This window comes from Pyxicephalus adspersus, chromosome 11, assembly GCF_032062135.1.
Source record: "Pyxicephalus adspersus chromosome 11, UCB_Pads_2.0, whole genome shotgun sequence".
NCBI classification, from domain to species: domain Eukaryota; kingdom Metazoa; phylum Chordata; class Amphibia; order Anura; family Pyxicephalidae; genus Pyxicephalus; species Pyxicephalus adspersus.
Genome location: NC_092868.1, coordinates 52,813,933 through 52,828,826, shown reverse-complemented (window position 1 = coordinate 52,828,826; position 14,894 = coordinate 52,813,933). Strand labels below are relative to the sequence as shown.

General features: G+C 38.5%; 2 protein-coding genes across 2 annotated transcripts; one reads left to right on the top strand and one right to left on the bottom strand.

Annotated features, from left to right (window-relative positions):
• The first annotated feature begins 5,871 nt into the window (after window positions 1-5,871).
• Window positions 5,872-6,819, top strand: LOC140340262 (olfactory receptor 5V1-like). The gene has a single exon (XM_072425319.1). The coding sequence runs from the start codon at window positions 5,872-5,874 to the stop codon at window positions 6,817-6,819; it is 948 nt and encodes a 315-aa protein (XP_072281420.1).
• Window positions 6,820-7,662: 843 nt separating this feature from the next.
• Window positions 7,663-12,717, bottom strand: LOC140340493 (olfactory receptor 5V1-like). Its single transcript, XM_072425746.1, has one exon. It carries the CDS (start codon window positions 10,720-10,722, stop codon window positions 9,790-9,792), a length of 933 nt encoding a protein of 310 aa, XP_072281847.1. The 5' UTR covers window positions 10,723-12,717; the 3' UTR covers window positions 7,663-9,789.
• Window positions 12,718-14,894: the final 2,177 nt, after the last annotated feature.

The window sequence follows — 14,894 nt, the reverse complement described above, 5'->3', positions numbered from 1 at the left end:
AACATGAACTGGAATAATAAAATATATTATAAATGTTGCCAACTAGGATTTTCCCAATACGTCTCTTAATTGGACAATTTAAAAAAAAAGCATGATGGTCAACCACACATACGCACCCCCGTGTATTTGCTCAGAAATGTGAATACAGTCACTCAATATGACACCATCAATGTGACCAGTGATGCCCATTGTTTGATAGTTCTTCTACTACCCAGTTGTTTCTTGTTCAATTTGGCCGTTTCTCCAGATTTGTGGCTCTGAATTCTATTGTCTATCTGCTGTTATCTTTGGTCTTATTGAGGCTCCTTGTCCTTCTGTTTTATATTCTCCACAACAGGATGAACCTATGAAAGGCTACCTGGTAAACTTCTTAGAGCCACGGTCCATTCACACAGTCTGAGGTTCTGGCAATGATCAAGGCCTTAAACCCAACACCTAACAAATGCCAACATTTTCCTTTGCTGAATGGTATCTTAATAGTCATAAGGAGAACTTCACACTTCAACTACTAGCAAGGACCAGACCGGCAAGCCTGACAAGCAATTACTGGCACCTTTTATACATACCATCTATATCCCTGGGTGCTTTATGATTGGGGTAACATTTTTGATTCAATAAAAGTATGTATAGGTATCCTTCATAAGCCTTGTTACTAGTTCTAGAATCAACTTATACTCTTCATTGCTCTACCCTTACTGAAACACAAACATCTTTTCCCTAAATGTGAGGTTTTTATTGCCATCTTTTTCACTGTTAGAAAATAACCCTCACTTCCTATACCAGGGTGATACAAAGCACCAACATAAATGAGAACAAGTTTCAGCAACCAAAGCACAATTATACAGTAAGGAAAGGTTAAAACTTGGCAGTGTATGGTACTTACATGGCCGGCGAACCCGCGGCATCCTCAGGGATCACATCACAGAGGCCGCCGCTGCTCTGCTCGCAGTGTGTCTCCTTGTCCCGGCAGAGGGAACTACTGTTCGGCCAAATGGCATCCCCAGCATCCCTGCAGACGTGGACAGTGCTGCACTCGCCCTCAGCACTCCTGCGGGTGTGCATAGCACAGCACGTCCCAGGGGTCCTGTTGGAAGAGGTGCCTCTTGTACCCCCCAGGGGCGAGGCTGTCGGCTGTCTCGCCGCAGGGCATGTTTAGTCTGAATTACCTGCGATCACAATGGTCGCAGGGGATTTGTTAATTATTATGTTCCTCCAATCAATAGCGCCAGGTGGCCTATTTATTGAGAACCTGTCATGCACACCAATGCCCCTTATAGCCTCTGTTTAACAGTGTGCTTGGGTGTGCTCTTGTGTTTGGATTACCTGTTAAACTTCTGTTGTCTTGTTACTAGCTCAACCTTGTTACCAAAAGCGACCCAGTCTAATTTCTGACTTTTGCATGAAATCTGCCTGCCCTGACTTCCGATTGTCCCTGACCACATCCCGTGGCTCATCTATTTGTACCGCACTTTATAGGACTGACCTTTTGTGTATGATTCTTGGCTTGCTTCTGGATTACACAATAAAGCTTGTTAAAAGGATACCTGGAGTTGGTTGTGATTTGTGTGCCCAGACACATTACAGGCAGGTCTTTATTATCTTGTGTCTTTCTGTTCCTGTATGAAACATTATACTTCTTAGCCTAAGAAATTCCTCAAAGAGATGTTGTGATCTCTTCTAGTTAGAGAAATCCTGGTATTATAGTCCCAGAAAAAGTCACCCCCTGGTTCCCTCAATTTAATACTTGGTAGCACACTTTTTGGAAGAAATAACTGATGGTAATCTCTTTCTGTAACAATCAATAAGTTATTTCCAGTTCTCCCATATTTGAAGGGTTCCCAACTGCTGTTTTTAGATCTCTCCACAGGTGCTCTATAGGATTTAGATCTGGACTTTGGACATTGCCGGCTACTTCAGAACGGTTCAGTGCTTTGTGTTAAACCATTTCTGGGTGCTTTTTGAAGTATGCTTTGGGTCATTGTCCTGCTGTAGCATCCATGACCTCCAGCTTTTTAACACTGGGCCCTACATTGCACCCCAGAATTCCTCAGTAGACTTCAGATTTTATAATACCATACAGTCAAGACTACTAGTACCTGAAGCAAGTAAACCTCTTCCATGTTTGACTCTAGGGTGTTCTTTTATTTAAGGCTTCTTTTTGTTTTCTGTAAACAGTCAATGATGTGTGTTCCGGAAATCTGTATTTTCGTCTCATCTGTCCCGAGCACATTCTCCCAAAAAGTTTGTGCCTTCCACAAGCGTGTTTTAGCAAAATCCAATCTGGCTTGTTTATGTTTTTGCGTCAGCAGTGGGGTCCTCGTGGGTCTTCTGCCATAGCGTGCCTTTTCATTCAGAGGGCAATGGATAGTGTGAGCTGACACTGTTTTACCCTGTGCCTACAGGTCAGCCTAAATTTGTTTGGAAGTTGATTGAGGTTCTTTATCTACCAATTGAAAAATTCTTTGTTGTAACCTATCATTAAGATTCTTTTGAGAAAGATTAGCTACAGTGCCATGGGTTGTAAACTTCTTTACAATGTTGTGCACAGTGGACACAGGAACATTAGGATTTATAGAGATAGACTTGTAGCCTTGGGATTGTCCATGCTTTTCTATCATTTTGGTTCTCAAATTCTCTGCTCTTCTTTCTTTTCTCCATGCTCAGTGTGTAACACACAGACCTTCAAATCTGGGAGACCTGGAGCAGCTGGCAAAGGAAGCGTGGTCCAAAATTCCAGTGAAGACTCATGGATTGTTACAGAAAGTGAATAACACCAGTTATGTCTTCCAAAGAGTGTGCTACCAAGTATTGTGTTCCAAGAGTGTGTTCTTCCAATGCCAACAATAGAAATAAACATGACAATACCAAAGCATTTGTAATTGCATGACTGTATGTAGAGGAAAAAGGACCTTCTACATCCTGCTAGTGATTCCTCTCGTGGTATACCCCAAAAATAACTTTTATGCCGAGGAATCAAGAACTTATCCTTACTGCTGGTGATTTCTCTAGTGGTATAGCCCCACAATACTATCTGAATAGAAAAATCAGGCACTTCTTCCTTCTGCTGGTGTTTCTAGTAATATACCCCAATATTCTGTCTATATAGTTGATCGGACTTCCCTGCCTTGGTTGGAGATCCTTTTAATGATACACCCCACAATTCTATCTATGCAGGGGAGTCAAGGCCTCTTTCCACATGTTGGTAATCCCTCTCATGACTCACCTGAGAATTCTAATCACTTTCCCACTCCCAGAAAACACTGTTTTCCCGTCTTGTAATCATCTAAAAGGATAAGCCTCCCCAAATATTTTTCTTTGTATTTCTGACAAGCACTGTACCCCCAATATTTTACTCAGAAAACTTTGTTAGAGTGCAGTGTCTTTTTAGAATCAAAACTCAATCATGTTTATTTTCTGTAATTTTCTTTCTGCATAGCCACATAAAAACAGCAGGGGATCAAAAAGTGAATGCATTACTTAATTAATAAATACAATAATTTACCATAATAAACAATTAAAAAAATAATGAATGTATTTTAGGCTTTAAGAGGAATCTCCCAGGTGGAAGTTGCCTCCCTCAAAAGTATCTAAAAGAGAATATAAACCCTGAGATAGGCCCTGAGATGATCACTTTTGCACTTGCAGAAGCTGAGCCTCTGCCTGAGTTGGATTGTAGACACTTATACCTGCCATTGTATTATATCACAGTGTAAGTATCCATCCAAGCAGTATATCACACAGCAGGGACTTGTAATGTGACAGGGATGAGAACTGATCATTCTGCATAAACTCTAATAAAGTAAGTCTTCTTTCATCTAGTTTTATTCCCCCTATATGTGAATGGCTGCAATTGCTAACATCTTATGAACAAGCTAATTTCCGGCTGACCCAATTTTGTAATACTTTCTAAATCTTGGATCCAGAACACCTATGCAGCTCAGGAGTTCTGTCTTCATTTGTTGCATGCTTGTTCTGGGTGCATGATGCACAAAATACTACATTTGGAGACATTTACTGTATTTGGGATTAGTAGTTATATAGCTGACAAAGATAATGCATGTACCTAAGAAGGAAGGATGTCTGAATTCAATTCACTGTCTAAACATAACGTAAATAATGTCTTCCCTAATCTACCTATTGGGGGGGGGGGGGGGGTGGTAATTAGACAGTCATTAGAAGCAGACATGATGCAATTTTCAGCTCTTCAAAAATCTCATGTAATGGACACACTTCTATGGATCTTGTAGGATGTCTAATGCACCCCTGACTATGCTCTAAAAACTATTCAAGCACTTTTATACTTTTATATCATATTTAAAAAAAACATAAAAACACTGAAGCTTTGTATGGGTACCTAAGCTTGGCCACAGAATGCAGCCAGGTAACCCTTTGATTTTTATTTTGCACGCATTGGGGAGATTTTAGAACCTCTGTTGGGTTTTACTGCTTAGAGATTACCTGTCCTAGTGACAACAATGCAAATCAAACACATGAATGCAGGAAGATATAAATCCAACTGAATTACATTTTTGTAATGTTTGGGAGGCAGAGGTGTTTTTTCAATCCTGTCCTAGGATGACAATGTTACTTTTTCAAAAATACAAGGCTATAATTTCATCATCTATGTCACCAAAAGGCCAATTATACCCATGTTCTTGATTCTTGGAATGCAGGCAGACTGCTAAAAACAATTTCAATTTTTAAAGTTCTCATACTGCAAAACATGCACCAGTCAAGGTTTCCCAAATGTTCCATAAATAATATTTTTCATCATATTACAAATGTAATTTGTCAATATAAAAGGTATTGCTAAACCCCTAAATGTGATAGGGTCACCATACAGGTGGGGTCAGGGAGATCTGTGGGAACATGACCAAAAATGAAAACCAATATCATTTTTCTCTAAATCACAGTTAAAATATAAGCAAGAATCATGTTTTTGTAAAGCTGTCTGCCAACTTTTCATAATACTTGCAAAGCATCTGAACATGATAAAAAAGCTGTTACCATATTTTCACAAAAACTTGAGAAAATACGGTATATTAACAAAAAACATAACTACCATAATGTTAATTTTGCTCATCCCTAGGACTATTGGGGATCCAGACCACTGGATTCTGTGAACAATGGTTGGGATCTCCTTCACAGTGTCAACACAAGGTTGGTCAGCATGAGCTGCAGCACTAGAACTTTACTTTTCTTTATGTATACTGTATTACTGTATTCCAGTATTAAAAAGCATGGGTTCAACTGGCCTTCAGACTATACACCCTGCTATAATTACTATATCCACATCTCACAGTACATTAGTGTGGTCAGGAAGAAGAATGCCTCTTACATTGTTGGCCAGTGGGAATAAGGTCACCCTTCTAGAAAGCCAAAAAGATAATTGGTGTCACCTTAACTGGCCTGAGATGGACAAATTTCCCATTGCTCAAGGAACCCATAGCAACCTCTGGAGGAAGCCTGGTTTAGAAACACTGCTCTAGCCGTTGAAGACTAATAAATAAATACTAAGGGCTAACCTGGCCTATGAGACCTGGCCTATGAGACCATGGCTTTGTTGGTACTATAGCCATTAAAGCCTCAAATTGTGAGAAACATGCAATCTGCAAATTTAAAAACAACATGCTACATAAAGGCAGTGTATAGTGGACATTAGACCCCCCTTTTTTTACTGACAATTGCCCTACTAGATACACCGTTCACTCATTTAGACTTACTAACAGCTGGGTGGATAGGTGGGTGAATTGGATCAACCTGAGTCTTATATGCTAACTGGCTACTCTATCTAGTTCATTTAAGTTGACCTCCTGAAAAATAATACAGTCCTTCTTCTACCATAGGTTTTGACTTGATGATAAGACAACAATGATAAACCAGACTTTCCTTAATGGTTTTGTTTTGCTAGGATTTTCAGACGAGCAGGTTTTCTTTTTCTTTATGATCCTCATGACTTACTCTATGATAATTGTTGGCAATCTCACCATCTTTAGTGTCATCAAGATTGACGTCCATCTTCAAACACCAATGTATTTTTTCCTCAGTTATTTATCCTTATTGGATGTTTGTTACTCTTCTGTTACCCTCCCAGGTATGTTGGTCAATGCCATAACGGGCAACACAAGAGTGTCTTTCAACCTTTGCTTTACTCAGCTTTATTTCTTTGTCTCTCTTGGTGGGTCGGAATGTCTTCTTCTGGCTGCAATGGCGTACGATAGATACGTGGCCATATGCAACCCTCTCCACTATCCTGTAGTCATGAACAAGACATTCTGTTCCTACTTAGTTGGAGGATCTTGGTTCTTCGGATTCTTGAACTCTGTTCTTCACACTGCATTGACATCCAAGCTGACATTTTGTAGACATCGGCATGTCAACCACTTTTTTTGTGACGTTCCACCCATGTTGAATGCTTCTTGTGCCGATACACACACCAGCCAAATGTTACTTTACATAGTCAGTGTGTTCCTTGGCATGTCTCCTTTTGTGTTTGTCATTGCTTCCTATATTCAGATAATTTCAACCATTTTTAAAATTCACTCAGCCTCTGGCAGAAAAAAGGCCTTCTCCACTTGCTCCTCCCACCTCATCGTCGTAACAGTATTCTACATCACTGCCAATTTTAACTATATCGGTCCAAAACCCGGGGAGTCCTTTGATATCATACGATTATCTTCTATTTTATACAGTGTTCTTACCCCTCTGTTCAATCCGGTTATATACTGTCTGCGGAATCAAGAGGTGAAAAGGGCCTTAAAAAAAGCATTTACTGGAAAATATTCTGCTTCAAAATTATCATTGTGTCAAATAAAATAAAATTTGTACTTGTGTCGACCCATGTTCACATGGTCTCCAGGGTCCAGCTGCCTTCCAACCCCCACAATGCCTCTAAACTCGTTTGAGGCCCCCTAGCTGTATTTCATGGCTTTCTCCCAGCTTATAAATTTAATCTAGTAAACCTGGAATGGATTTCTTAAAAATCATTTGCTATTATTTGGCAAATGTTTTCAATCCTGGACCAGATTCATTCTAGGTTTACTGGATCACCAAGGTTTTCCCATGGTAGTCTATCATCTATGAGTCTTGGAGAGCCTTAATAAATCAGGCCCATTATGTCAAAGCTATTCACCTGCCTATCACTTTATAAGGATCGATGCATGTAGGTGGTATAAGATACCTTACTTTGTTCATATCTAACAGGGTAATATGAGTAAGGACAAAGTTGGTGGAGTAGCTTTTTTGTGGCTATTGTAATCTATACTACAGGTAGTCTAGGGGATTGGGAGGCCAAATTGTTGCCTTGCCAAATGTTTCATGCTGCCTTAATATGTCTCTACGATGAGGATAACTGTGTTGTTGATTGATGTTTACAAAATTATCCCAATTTTGAAAGATTTTCTTTCACTTCTTCTTGTTACATCTCTAGGAAAGGCCATGATGTTAAATCTCCCCAACAGGATTCCTACAGCAAAAAATAACCCATATCTACATATTTTGGGTATACATAAACTGTATAAATAAAATGTGCAAGTGAAACTAAGATTATTTTATTATCTTTTTTCCTATGCTTTTAATATTATTTTTAATAAACAGTATTGATATAGCGCCAACATATTACACAGGGCTGTACATTAAGTACTTCACAAATATTTTGAGGTTTAATGCATAGACTAGGCAATGGCTATAGATTCTTGTCTTTGATTTATAACAAACCACAAAGGAGTTTCATATCTTTATTAACACAAATGCATTCAAAGAACAGATGAACACACGCTTTAACAAACAATATATTACCCAAGTGTTGGTTCTACAATGATTTCCACTGCCCCATTGTACATATCGATTAAGAAGGACCAAAAAAAAGAATGGAAATTCATGTGTGGTTATCACCATCTTCAAGCGATAAATAATGGTAAACAGTTCATCGGGTAAAAGAAGATATATTATTATTAAACAGGCGCATAAACAACAAACACACTGCTTTATCCTTTAACTGGTTTATCAAATTCATTAAAGTTTCTTTTCTAAAATTCCCTTTCCCATATTCAATTTCTATTTGGAAAATCCACTAAACACCTAACTTTTCAACTTTGAATATTATCATTACATATTTAACAAATATGTAATTATACCATATGTAAATTTATTTGCTGATATAATGCAATTTTTAGACATTTCTTAACAAAAAGTGACATCCATGGCTGGTCTAACATAAAGTTGTGTTCAGAATAATAGCAGTGTGCTTAAAAAGAAAATAAAGCCTAAAATCCTTAAATTAGCTTTTATTTCTATACACACAAATGCATTTGGAACACTGCACGTTCTATTCCAAATCAAAACATGAACAAATCACATCTGTGTTATTCCTTTAAAAAAGTGAAAAAAAAGAAATTAGCTTAGATTAGCAAAAATTAGATTTTGCTTTCCTTTCAATCACTGAATAGTAGTATAACTATTGTTTTTCAGAATTGCTGCACATCTGTAGCATTTTTATGTCACCCCACAAGTTTTCTATTGGACTAAGGTCCAGAGATTGGGCTGTCCACTCCATGTAAATCTTGTTGGCCTGGAACCAAGACATTGTTCTTTGACTGGTATGTTGACTAGTGTGTGACATTATCTTGTTGAAACACCCATTTCAAGGGCATTTCCTCTTCAGCATAAGGCAACATGATCTCTTCAAGTATTTTCATGCAGTTAAAGAACATTTTCATGAAGTCAAAGAGATTGGGCTGTCCACTCCATGTAAATCTTGTTGGCCTGGAACCAAGACATTGTTCTTTGACTGGTATGTTGACTAGTGTGTGACATTATCTTGTTGAAACACCCATTTCAAGGGCATTTCCTCTTCAGCATAAGGCAACATGATCTCTTCAAGTATTTTCATGCATTTAAATGGATCCATGATCCCTGGTATAAAATAAATAGTCCTAACACCATAGTATGAGAAATATCCCCATATCATGATGTTTGTGCCACCATGCTTTGCAGTGTACTGTGCCTTGAATTCAGTGTTTGGGGGTCATTTGACAAACTGTCTGCAGCCTCTAGACCCAAAAAGAACAATCTTGCTTTCATCAGAACACAAATTGTTGTGCAACTTCTTTACAAACCAGTCAATGTGTTGTTTGGCAAACAGTAAGCTCTTACATTTTTTTTGCAACATTGGGACTTTGCTGGGGCTTCTTGACGATGCTTAGGCTTCACATAGGCGTCTTCTAATTGTAACAGTACTCACAATGATCTTCCTGGAGCTGATCATTGGCTGAGTCTTAGCCATTTTGGCTATTCTATCTATTTCAAAGGTAGTTTTCCACGTCTTTCAGGTTTTGGTTACCATTTTAAAGCATTTAAGATCATTTTAGCAGGGCAGCCTATCATCTTCTGCACTTCTTTATATTTTTTCCCTTCTCCAATCAATGTACGCTGTTCTCCTGAAAAGTGTCTGGAACAACCCATTTTACTCAGATTTTTAGAGAGAAATGCACTATAACCAGCACGTACAACATTTGCCGCTTTCCTTCCTTAAATCAGGGCCGTAATTACCACAGAATGAATGACCTCACTATTCGAATTCATACTGCTATTAACATGCCTAATGGTCCCTTTTTTCACTTTCTGCAAAGGAATAACACAGATTTGATCAAATTTTCTTTTGATTTGGAATAGAATGTGAAATGTTCCCAATGCTTTGTGTGTATGGAAATAAAAGCCATTATAGGTATTGTGAGCTTTATTTACTTTTTTAAATACAATGCTATTATTCTGTATGTATGTTTGTTATAGCTATAAAACTGTGCCTAAAGCTAATTTTTTCATTTTCCTTAGAGCCTTTTTAAACTCTGTATTTCTTAGCGTATATATGATCGGGTTCAGAGTGGGGGTGATTACAGCATAAAATACGGGAATCATCTTTCCTTCTTCCGATGAATATTTTGATGTAGGTTTCAAATATGCAGAGAAAGAGGTTCCGAAGAACATTGTCACAACTATGAGATGAGATGTGCAAGTGGAGAAGGCTTTTTGCTGTCCTTCTTTGGATCTAATGTTTAGTATGGTGGAAATTATGTGAATGTATGATATTGACGTCAACAGGAAGGATCCAAATCCATAGGCACCACCAACAATGAAAAGGACAATCTCTGCAGACAGAGTTTTACCACAAGCTACCTTCAGCAAGGGTGGGATGTCGCAGAAAAACTGATTTATCCTGTTAGAAGAGCAAAATGTAAGGTGAAATGCACAAATAGTATGAATCATAGAGTTTACAAACCCACTGATCCAGGAGCTCCCAGCTAGCATGCCACATTTCCATCTGTCCATGATAATCACATATTGCAGTGGATGGCAGATAGCTACATATCGATCATAAGCCATGACAGCTAGTAGGGTACATTCAATGCTGCCCAGGGCTATGAAAAAATACACCTGGGCAGCACAAGCCATGAAAGAGATGGAACTAGTCTTCAGCAGAAAATTAAGAAGCATTTTTGGAATGGTCACGGAAGTATAAAAGATCTCAAGAAAAGACAGGTTGCTTAGGAAGAAATACATTGGAGTGTGAAGCTCAGTGCTTAAGGTGGTTGTGACAATGATAATAATGTTTCCTAGTAAGGTTGATACGTAGAAAATAGAAAATACACAAAATAGAGCAATCTGTAAAGAAATCAGGGCTGGAAATCCAAGCAGAATGAATTCTGACACTGTACTGTCATTCATAATACTAAAATGACAACAAAAGGAGGTTGGAATGGAAAAACAACAGCAAGAAAAGTGAGAAGCAAATTAAAAGCCCCCACCATATCTCATACTTTATTTTTGATAAATTTCTAAAGTCCTCTGCTTCTTCTGCACCTATTTAAAGACCTCCAGTGGAGAACAGAGCTTATGTTAGATCCACTCTCTGCATTCACATGCTAAGAATAAAGGGTGGTATAGTATAATGTGGTGGAGATATGACACCATGCAGTCATACTATGTCCTCAGTTATAGGCCCAGCATCACTTGACACAAAAAGCAGAGAACATATTGTGGCCAAAAGTGTACTTAAATGGACAGCTCAGAACTGAAAGTTTGGAGCCTTAGCAGCTTTCCTAAATTTGCTTAATGCTTTAACATCAAGAAATTTTGTTTATTCATAAATGTGACAGAAAATAGTTATTGGGTGATTGCTTGATGAACACTCTTTCTACTCTAACACAAAACAACCCTTGTGCATACCTTAAACTGACCAGTTCTCTGGACAGTCCCATAAAGCTCTTCGGTCCTCTTCCTTTAACCTGTCCTTTGCCCTTCATGATCCAGAAAAAAGTGTTGATGTTATGTTAGTACAACTTTCTTATTATTGTACTATATGAACCTACAATAATGTGTCTGAAAGCCTGGGCACAATGACACTGGCTTCCATACGAACTGGAGGAGGGCAAGTGGCATAAAAGCATTTTTGTGGAGGGATAGCATTGGAGTGTAGGTGAAAATGTAAGGCAAAGCTGGTATTCTTAGCATGCTAGGTAGTTGAATTCACTCCAGTTCTGACAAACAATTACATTTTGCTTATGGACAAATGAGTAGCAGGGGGTACTGTGTGTTGAATGCTTTTGCACACTTGTATTCTCCTGATCCCCTACAGTTGTTGTGGTTGACAAACACAGTTCAACTGTGGTCCCAAACATAGCCTCAAGAAATGTTTGGTAAATGTAACTGGAGTGAGCTCTCAGGGACTACAGACATTCTACAGCAGCTTTACTTAACCTTTTTACCATGGAGGAACTTCTGAAATAACTTTTAGTGTGTTGATCAATGGGAAGAATGCCTCTTACATTGCCGGCCATCCTGAAAAATGTCACCATTACAGATAGCCAAAAAGACCATTGGTGTCAGTGGTAAGTGACCTGAGAGGTGCAAATTGCTCATTGTTCAAGGAACCTCTAGTAAACTTTGAAGAAACTGTAGGGTTTCACAGAACCCTGGTTTAAAAACACTGTACATGGAGGTCATAATGCAACAGATTTTGTAGGCTCATAGAGATCATGTTCTTACTCTTTACAAATCATCATTTCCTCTCCAATCAGATTCCTGCAAACCACGGACCGGCCACAGAGTGAAAACCAAGGCCATACACTAGCAAAAGCTAAACTTATATTTGGTTTCTCTTAACAATAGTCTCTGCATACTTTTAGTTTATGGCTGGATATCAACCAGATTGGCCATTCACAATAATCACATGTATAAATAAATACAGAAGAGTAATACCTGAATCTATCAGCAGACCAGTCTGCTGTATCCCTCTGCAAAGCTAAATTCAGCCTGCAAGACCAAAAGGCAGTGGGATGAAGGTCTGCTTCATGTATCTGTGTTGTAAAAACATGTTACCTGAAAGTTTGTGATATCAGTCAGATGCTGCTCCTATGCATTCCAATTACAAATCTGGGGGGCAAGAGGTGACCTATACATACGTACCCACAGCAGAAAACTTGGAAAGCTATCAGGGAAAATTTTGTTTGGTAAATCTCAGGACCGGGCAGGCAAGATGACATCCTTTGACAAGTAAATCACTTACCTTACATGTATTTTATATGCATTTAGTTTAGTAAATGTTTTTGTCTGTATTTGTATTGTTTATATTACATAAAGACAAAAACCTGGGAAACCCACCAACATTCAAGAGCTGAAGCTATTCTGTATGGAGGAATTGGCTAAAATATATTTTGCAGGACTGATCAACAGTCACTGCAAAGGTTTAGTTAGTTATTTCTGCACAAGGGGGTCACACCAAATATTGAGAGCACAATTCAAATATATATATATATATATATATATATATATATATATATATATATATTAGATCTTTTTTTCAATAACTACAAAACCAAATATAAAAATATAATAATTTTTGTTTAATTGTTTAACTAGGTTTTACTTTTAGTAAATTGTTTTTAATTTTACAACAAATAGAAGATTTCCCCAGCACACCATCCAACCTGCAAAAAAGGTTAGGTGTGGTGCCTAACCCTGAACTATCAGAGTTCCTTCAAAACAACATATATAGAAAGGAATAGATTGGGTCCGGAATGGCTGGACGCTGCCTATTCCTCCTTCAAACCCCTGTTTTTGATGTAAACAGATGAGACAACGTTTCTTTTGCAGGTAGGTGTGCTTGGAAATCTTGTATTTGTGTTGTGTGAAAAGCCCTATTTACTGTATGTGCACCTTGCCTTAAAGCCAGTTAAAGATTGTTTAGAGCAAATCCCATTTTGGTTTGCTTTTTCAATGCTATACATTTACAAGAAACATTGAGTCAATAAGCAAGGCAGTGATGGACATTTAATGGCTCCTTTTAACTATTCTGGACCTGTACTAGTGCCAAAAATAGACCAAATTAGCCATTTTTTCATACAAAGAGAGCAAACAGTAATATAAAAAACAATGTAATTCAAAAGAGTACAACAATCAAATACACAGTTAATAAAGAACAATAAATGGTATAGGTTAGATTACCCTAAACTAATCTGAAAATCAAGAAAACAATTCCCCCTCTAAACAAAGAATAGGAATAACATTTTAACTCAATTCAACTGACAGTAAGTTTCATTTTTGCACAATTTCCTAAATGGAATTTTTGCATAGAAATCTAAAAAAATCTTTATACAGGGCCATGGTGTCTTTAGAAAGTCTATGCAGTTATGGCTAGGGTGATATTTATATGCTTCCAGAGACCGCTGGGATGGCAAAAACACCATTATTAAAGCTTTTACTCTTTTGGGAAATTGCATATGTGAAAAATTAATGATCATTAAAGCAGCCTGCTAAACCAAACTTAGCAAAAAAATTAAATACCTAAAAAATGTTAAGTATGAATCAGAACTTACATTTTGAAGTGCTGGTTGAAGCTGTGTCTCATGACTGATCATGATTAAAGATACGTTAAACGCTGGATTGGAGAAAGGGCGAGATCCAATTTTTCCCCCGAATATTTCAAATGAAAATTTGTTTAACTTGAGCATTTGTGTTTGTATGGCAATTGTTTTCTAAGTCATCTGTAGATCTAGAGCTACAGACAATGTTCCAAAGAAGCTCTCTTGCCAGGCAATGGACAATTCATAATTTTATTCATATGACAATGATCTGCTTGTTTGTAAAATGTTGCAGACTGCGGACTAAAAATGTGATTATGGATCTGTATGGACATGTTGGATCGCTCATGGCACTGGGGAATCATTGTTGATCATTATCGGTCACGATGCCATAGGGTGGGATGGTGGACACTCCGTGTCACTAGCTCAGTTGGCAGAGACGTGCACAGGGTGCAGAGTCTAAGCAGCTGCACGTTTTTCTTCAGAGCCTCTAGGTGTGAGGATGTTACACTGCGGGCAGCTACCAGGTTGTAGCCCCTGCACACGCAGAGGGCTGGTGACTGCTGACAGATAGGAAAAAGGCGGAGTGCTGTACTAGTGCCAAAAAAAGACCAAGTTAGCCATTTTTTCATACAAAGAGAGCAAACAGTAATATAAAAAACAATAGGATAGAAAACAGGCGGGGTGCCAGAACATGGGACAGAAGCGCGGTCAAACAAGGCGGAATAAAATGAATAGTCAAGGGCCGAAGCCAGAGTCAGTAAACAGGAGAATCAGCAACTGGAGCTGCAGACAGGAACAGCTGGAACCTGGAAACAGAGCCTAGATGAACTCCTTGTTCGGGCAACTTCCTGCAGCCAGTTACTTCCTTTTATAGGGTGATTTTATTTTATATACAGGTGATGGATTGGAGCCATGTGACCTGCAGACATCCTATCCTAACACCGTTGGGGGGGGGGGTGCTGGGGGTGCTGGAGACGAGATGTAGGTGCTGTTCACATCTCTGCCAGCAATTGGAGCATATCTGTGGCACACTAC

Bases quoted from the DNA above. Each gene is read 5' to 3' on its own strand.
- LOC140340262 (XM_072425319.1), top strand. From the start codon at position 5,872: ATGATAAACCAGACTTTCCTTAATGGTTTTGTTTTGCTAGGATTTTCA.
- LOC140340493 (XM_072425746.1), bottom strand. From the start codon at position 10,722: ATGAATGACAGTACAGTGTCAGAATTCATTCTGCTTGGATTTCCAGCC.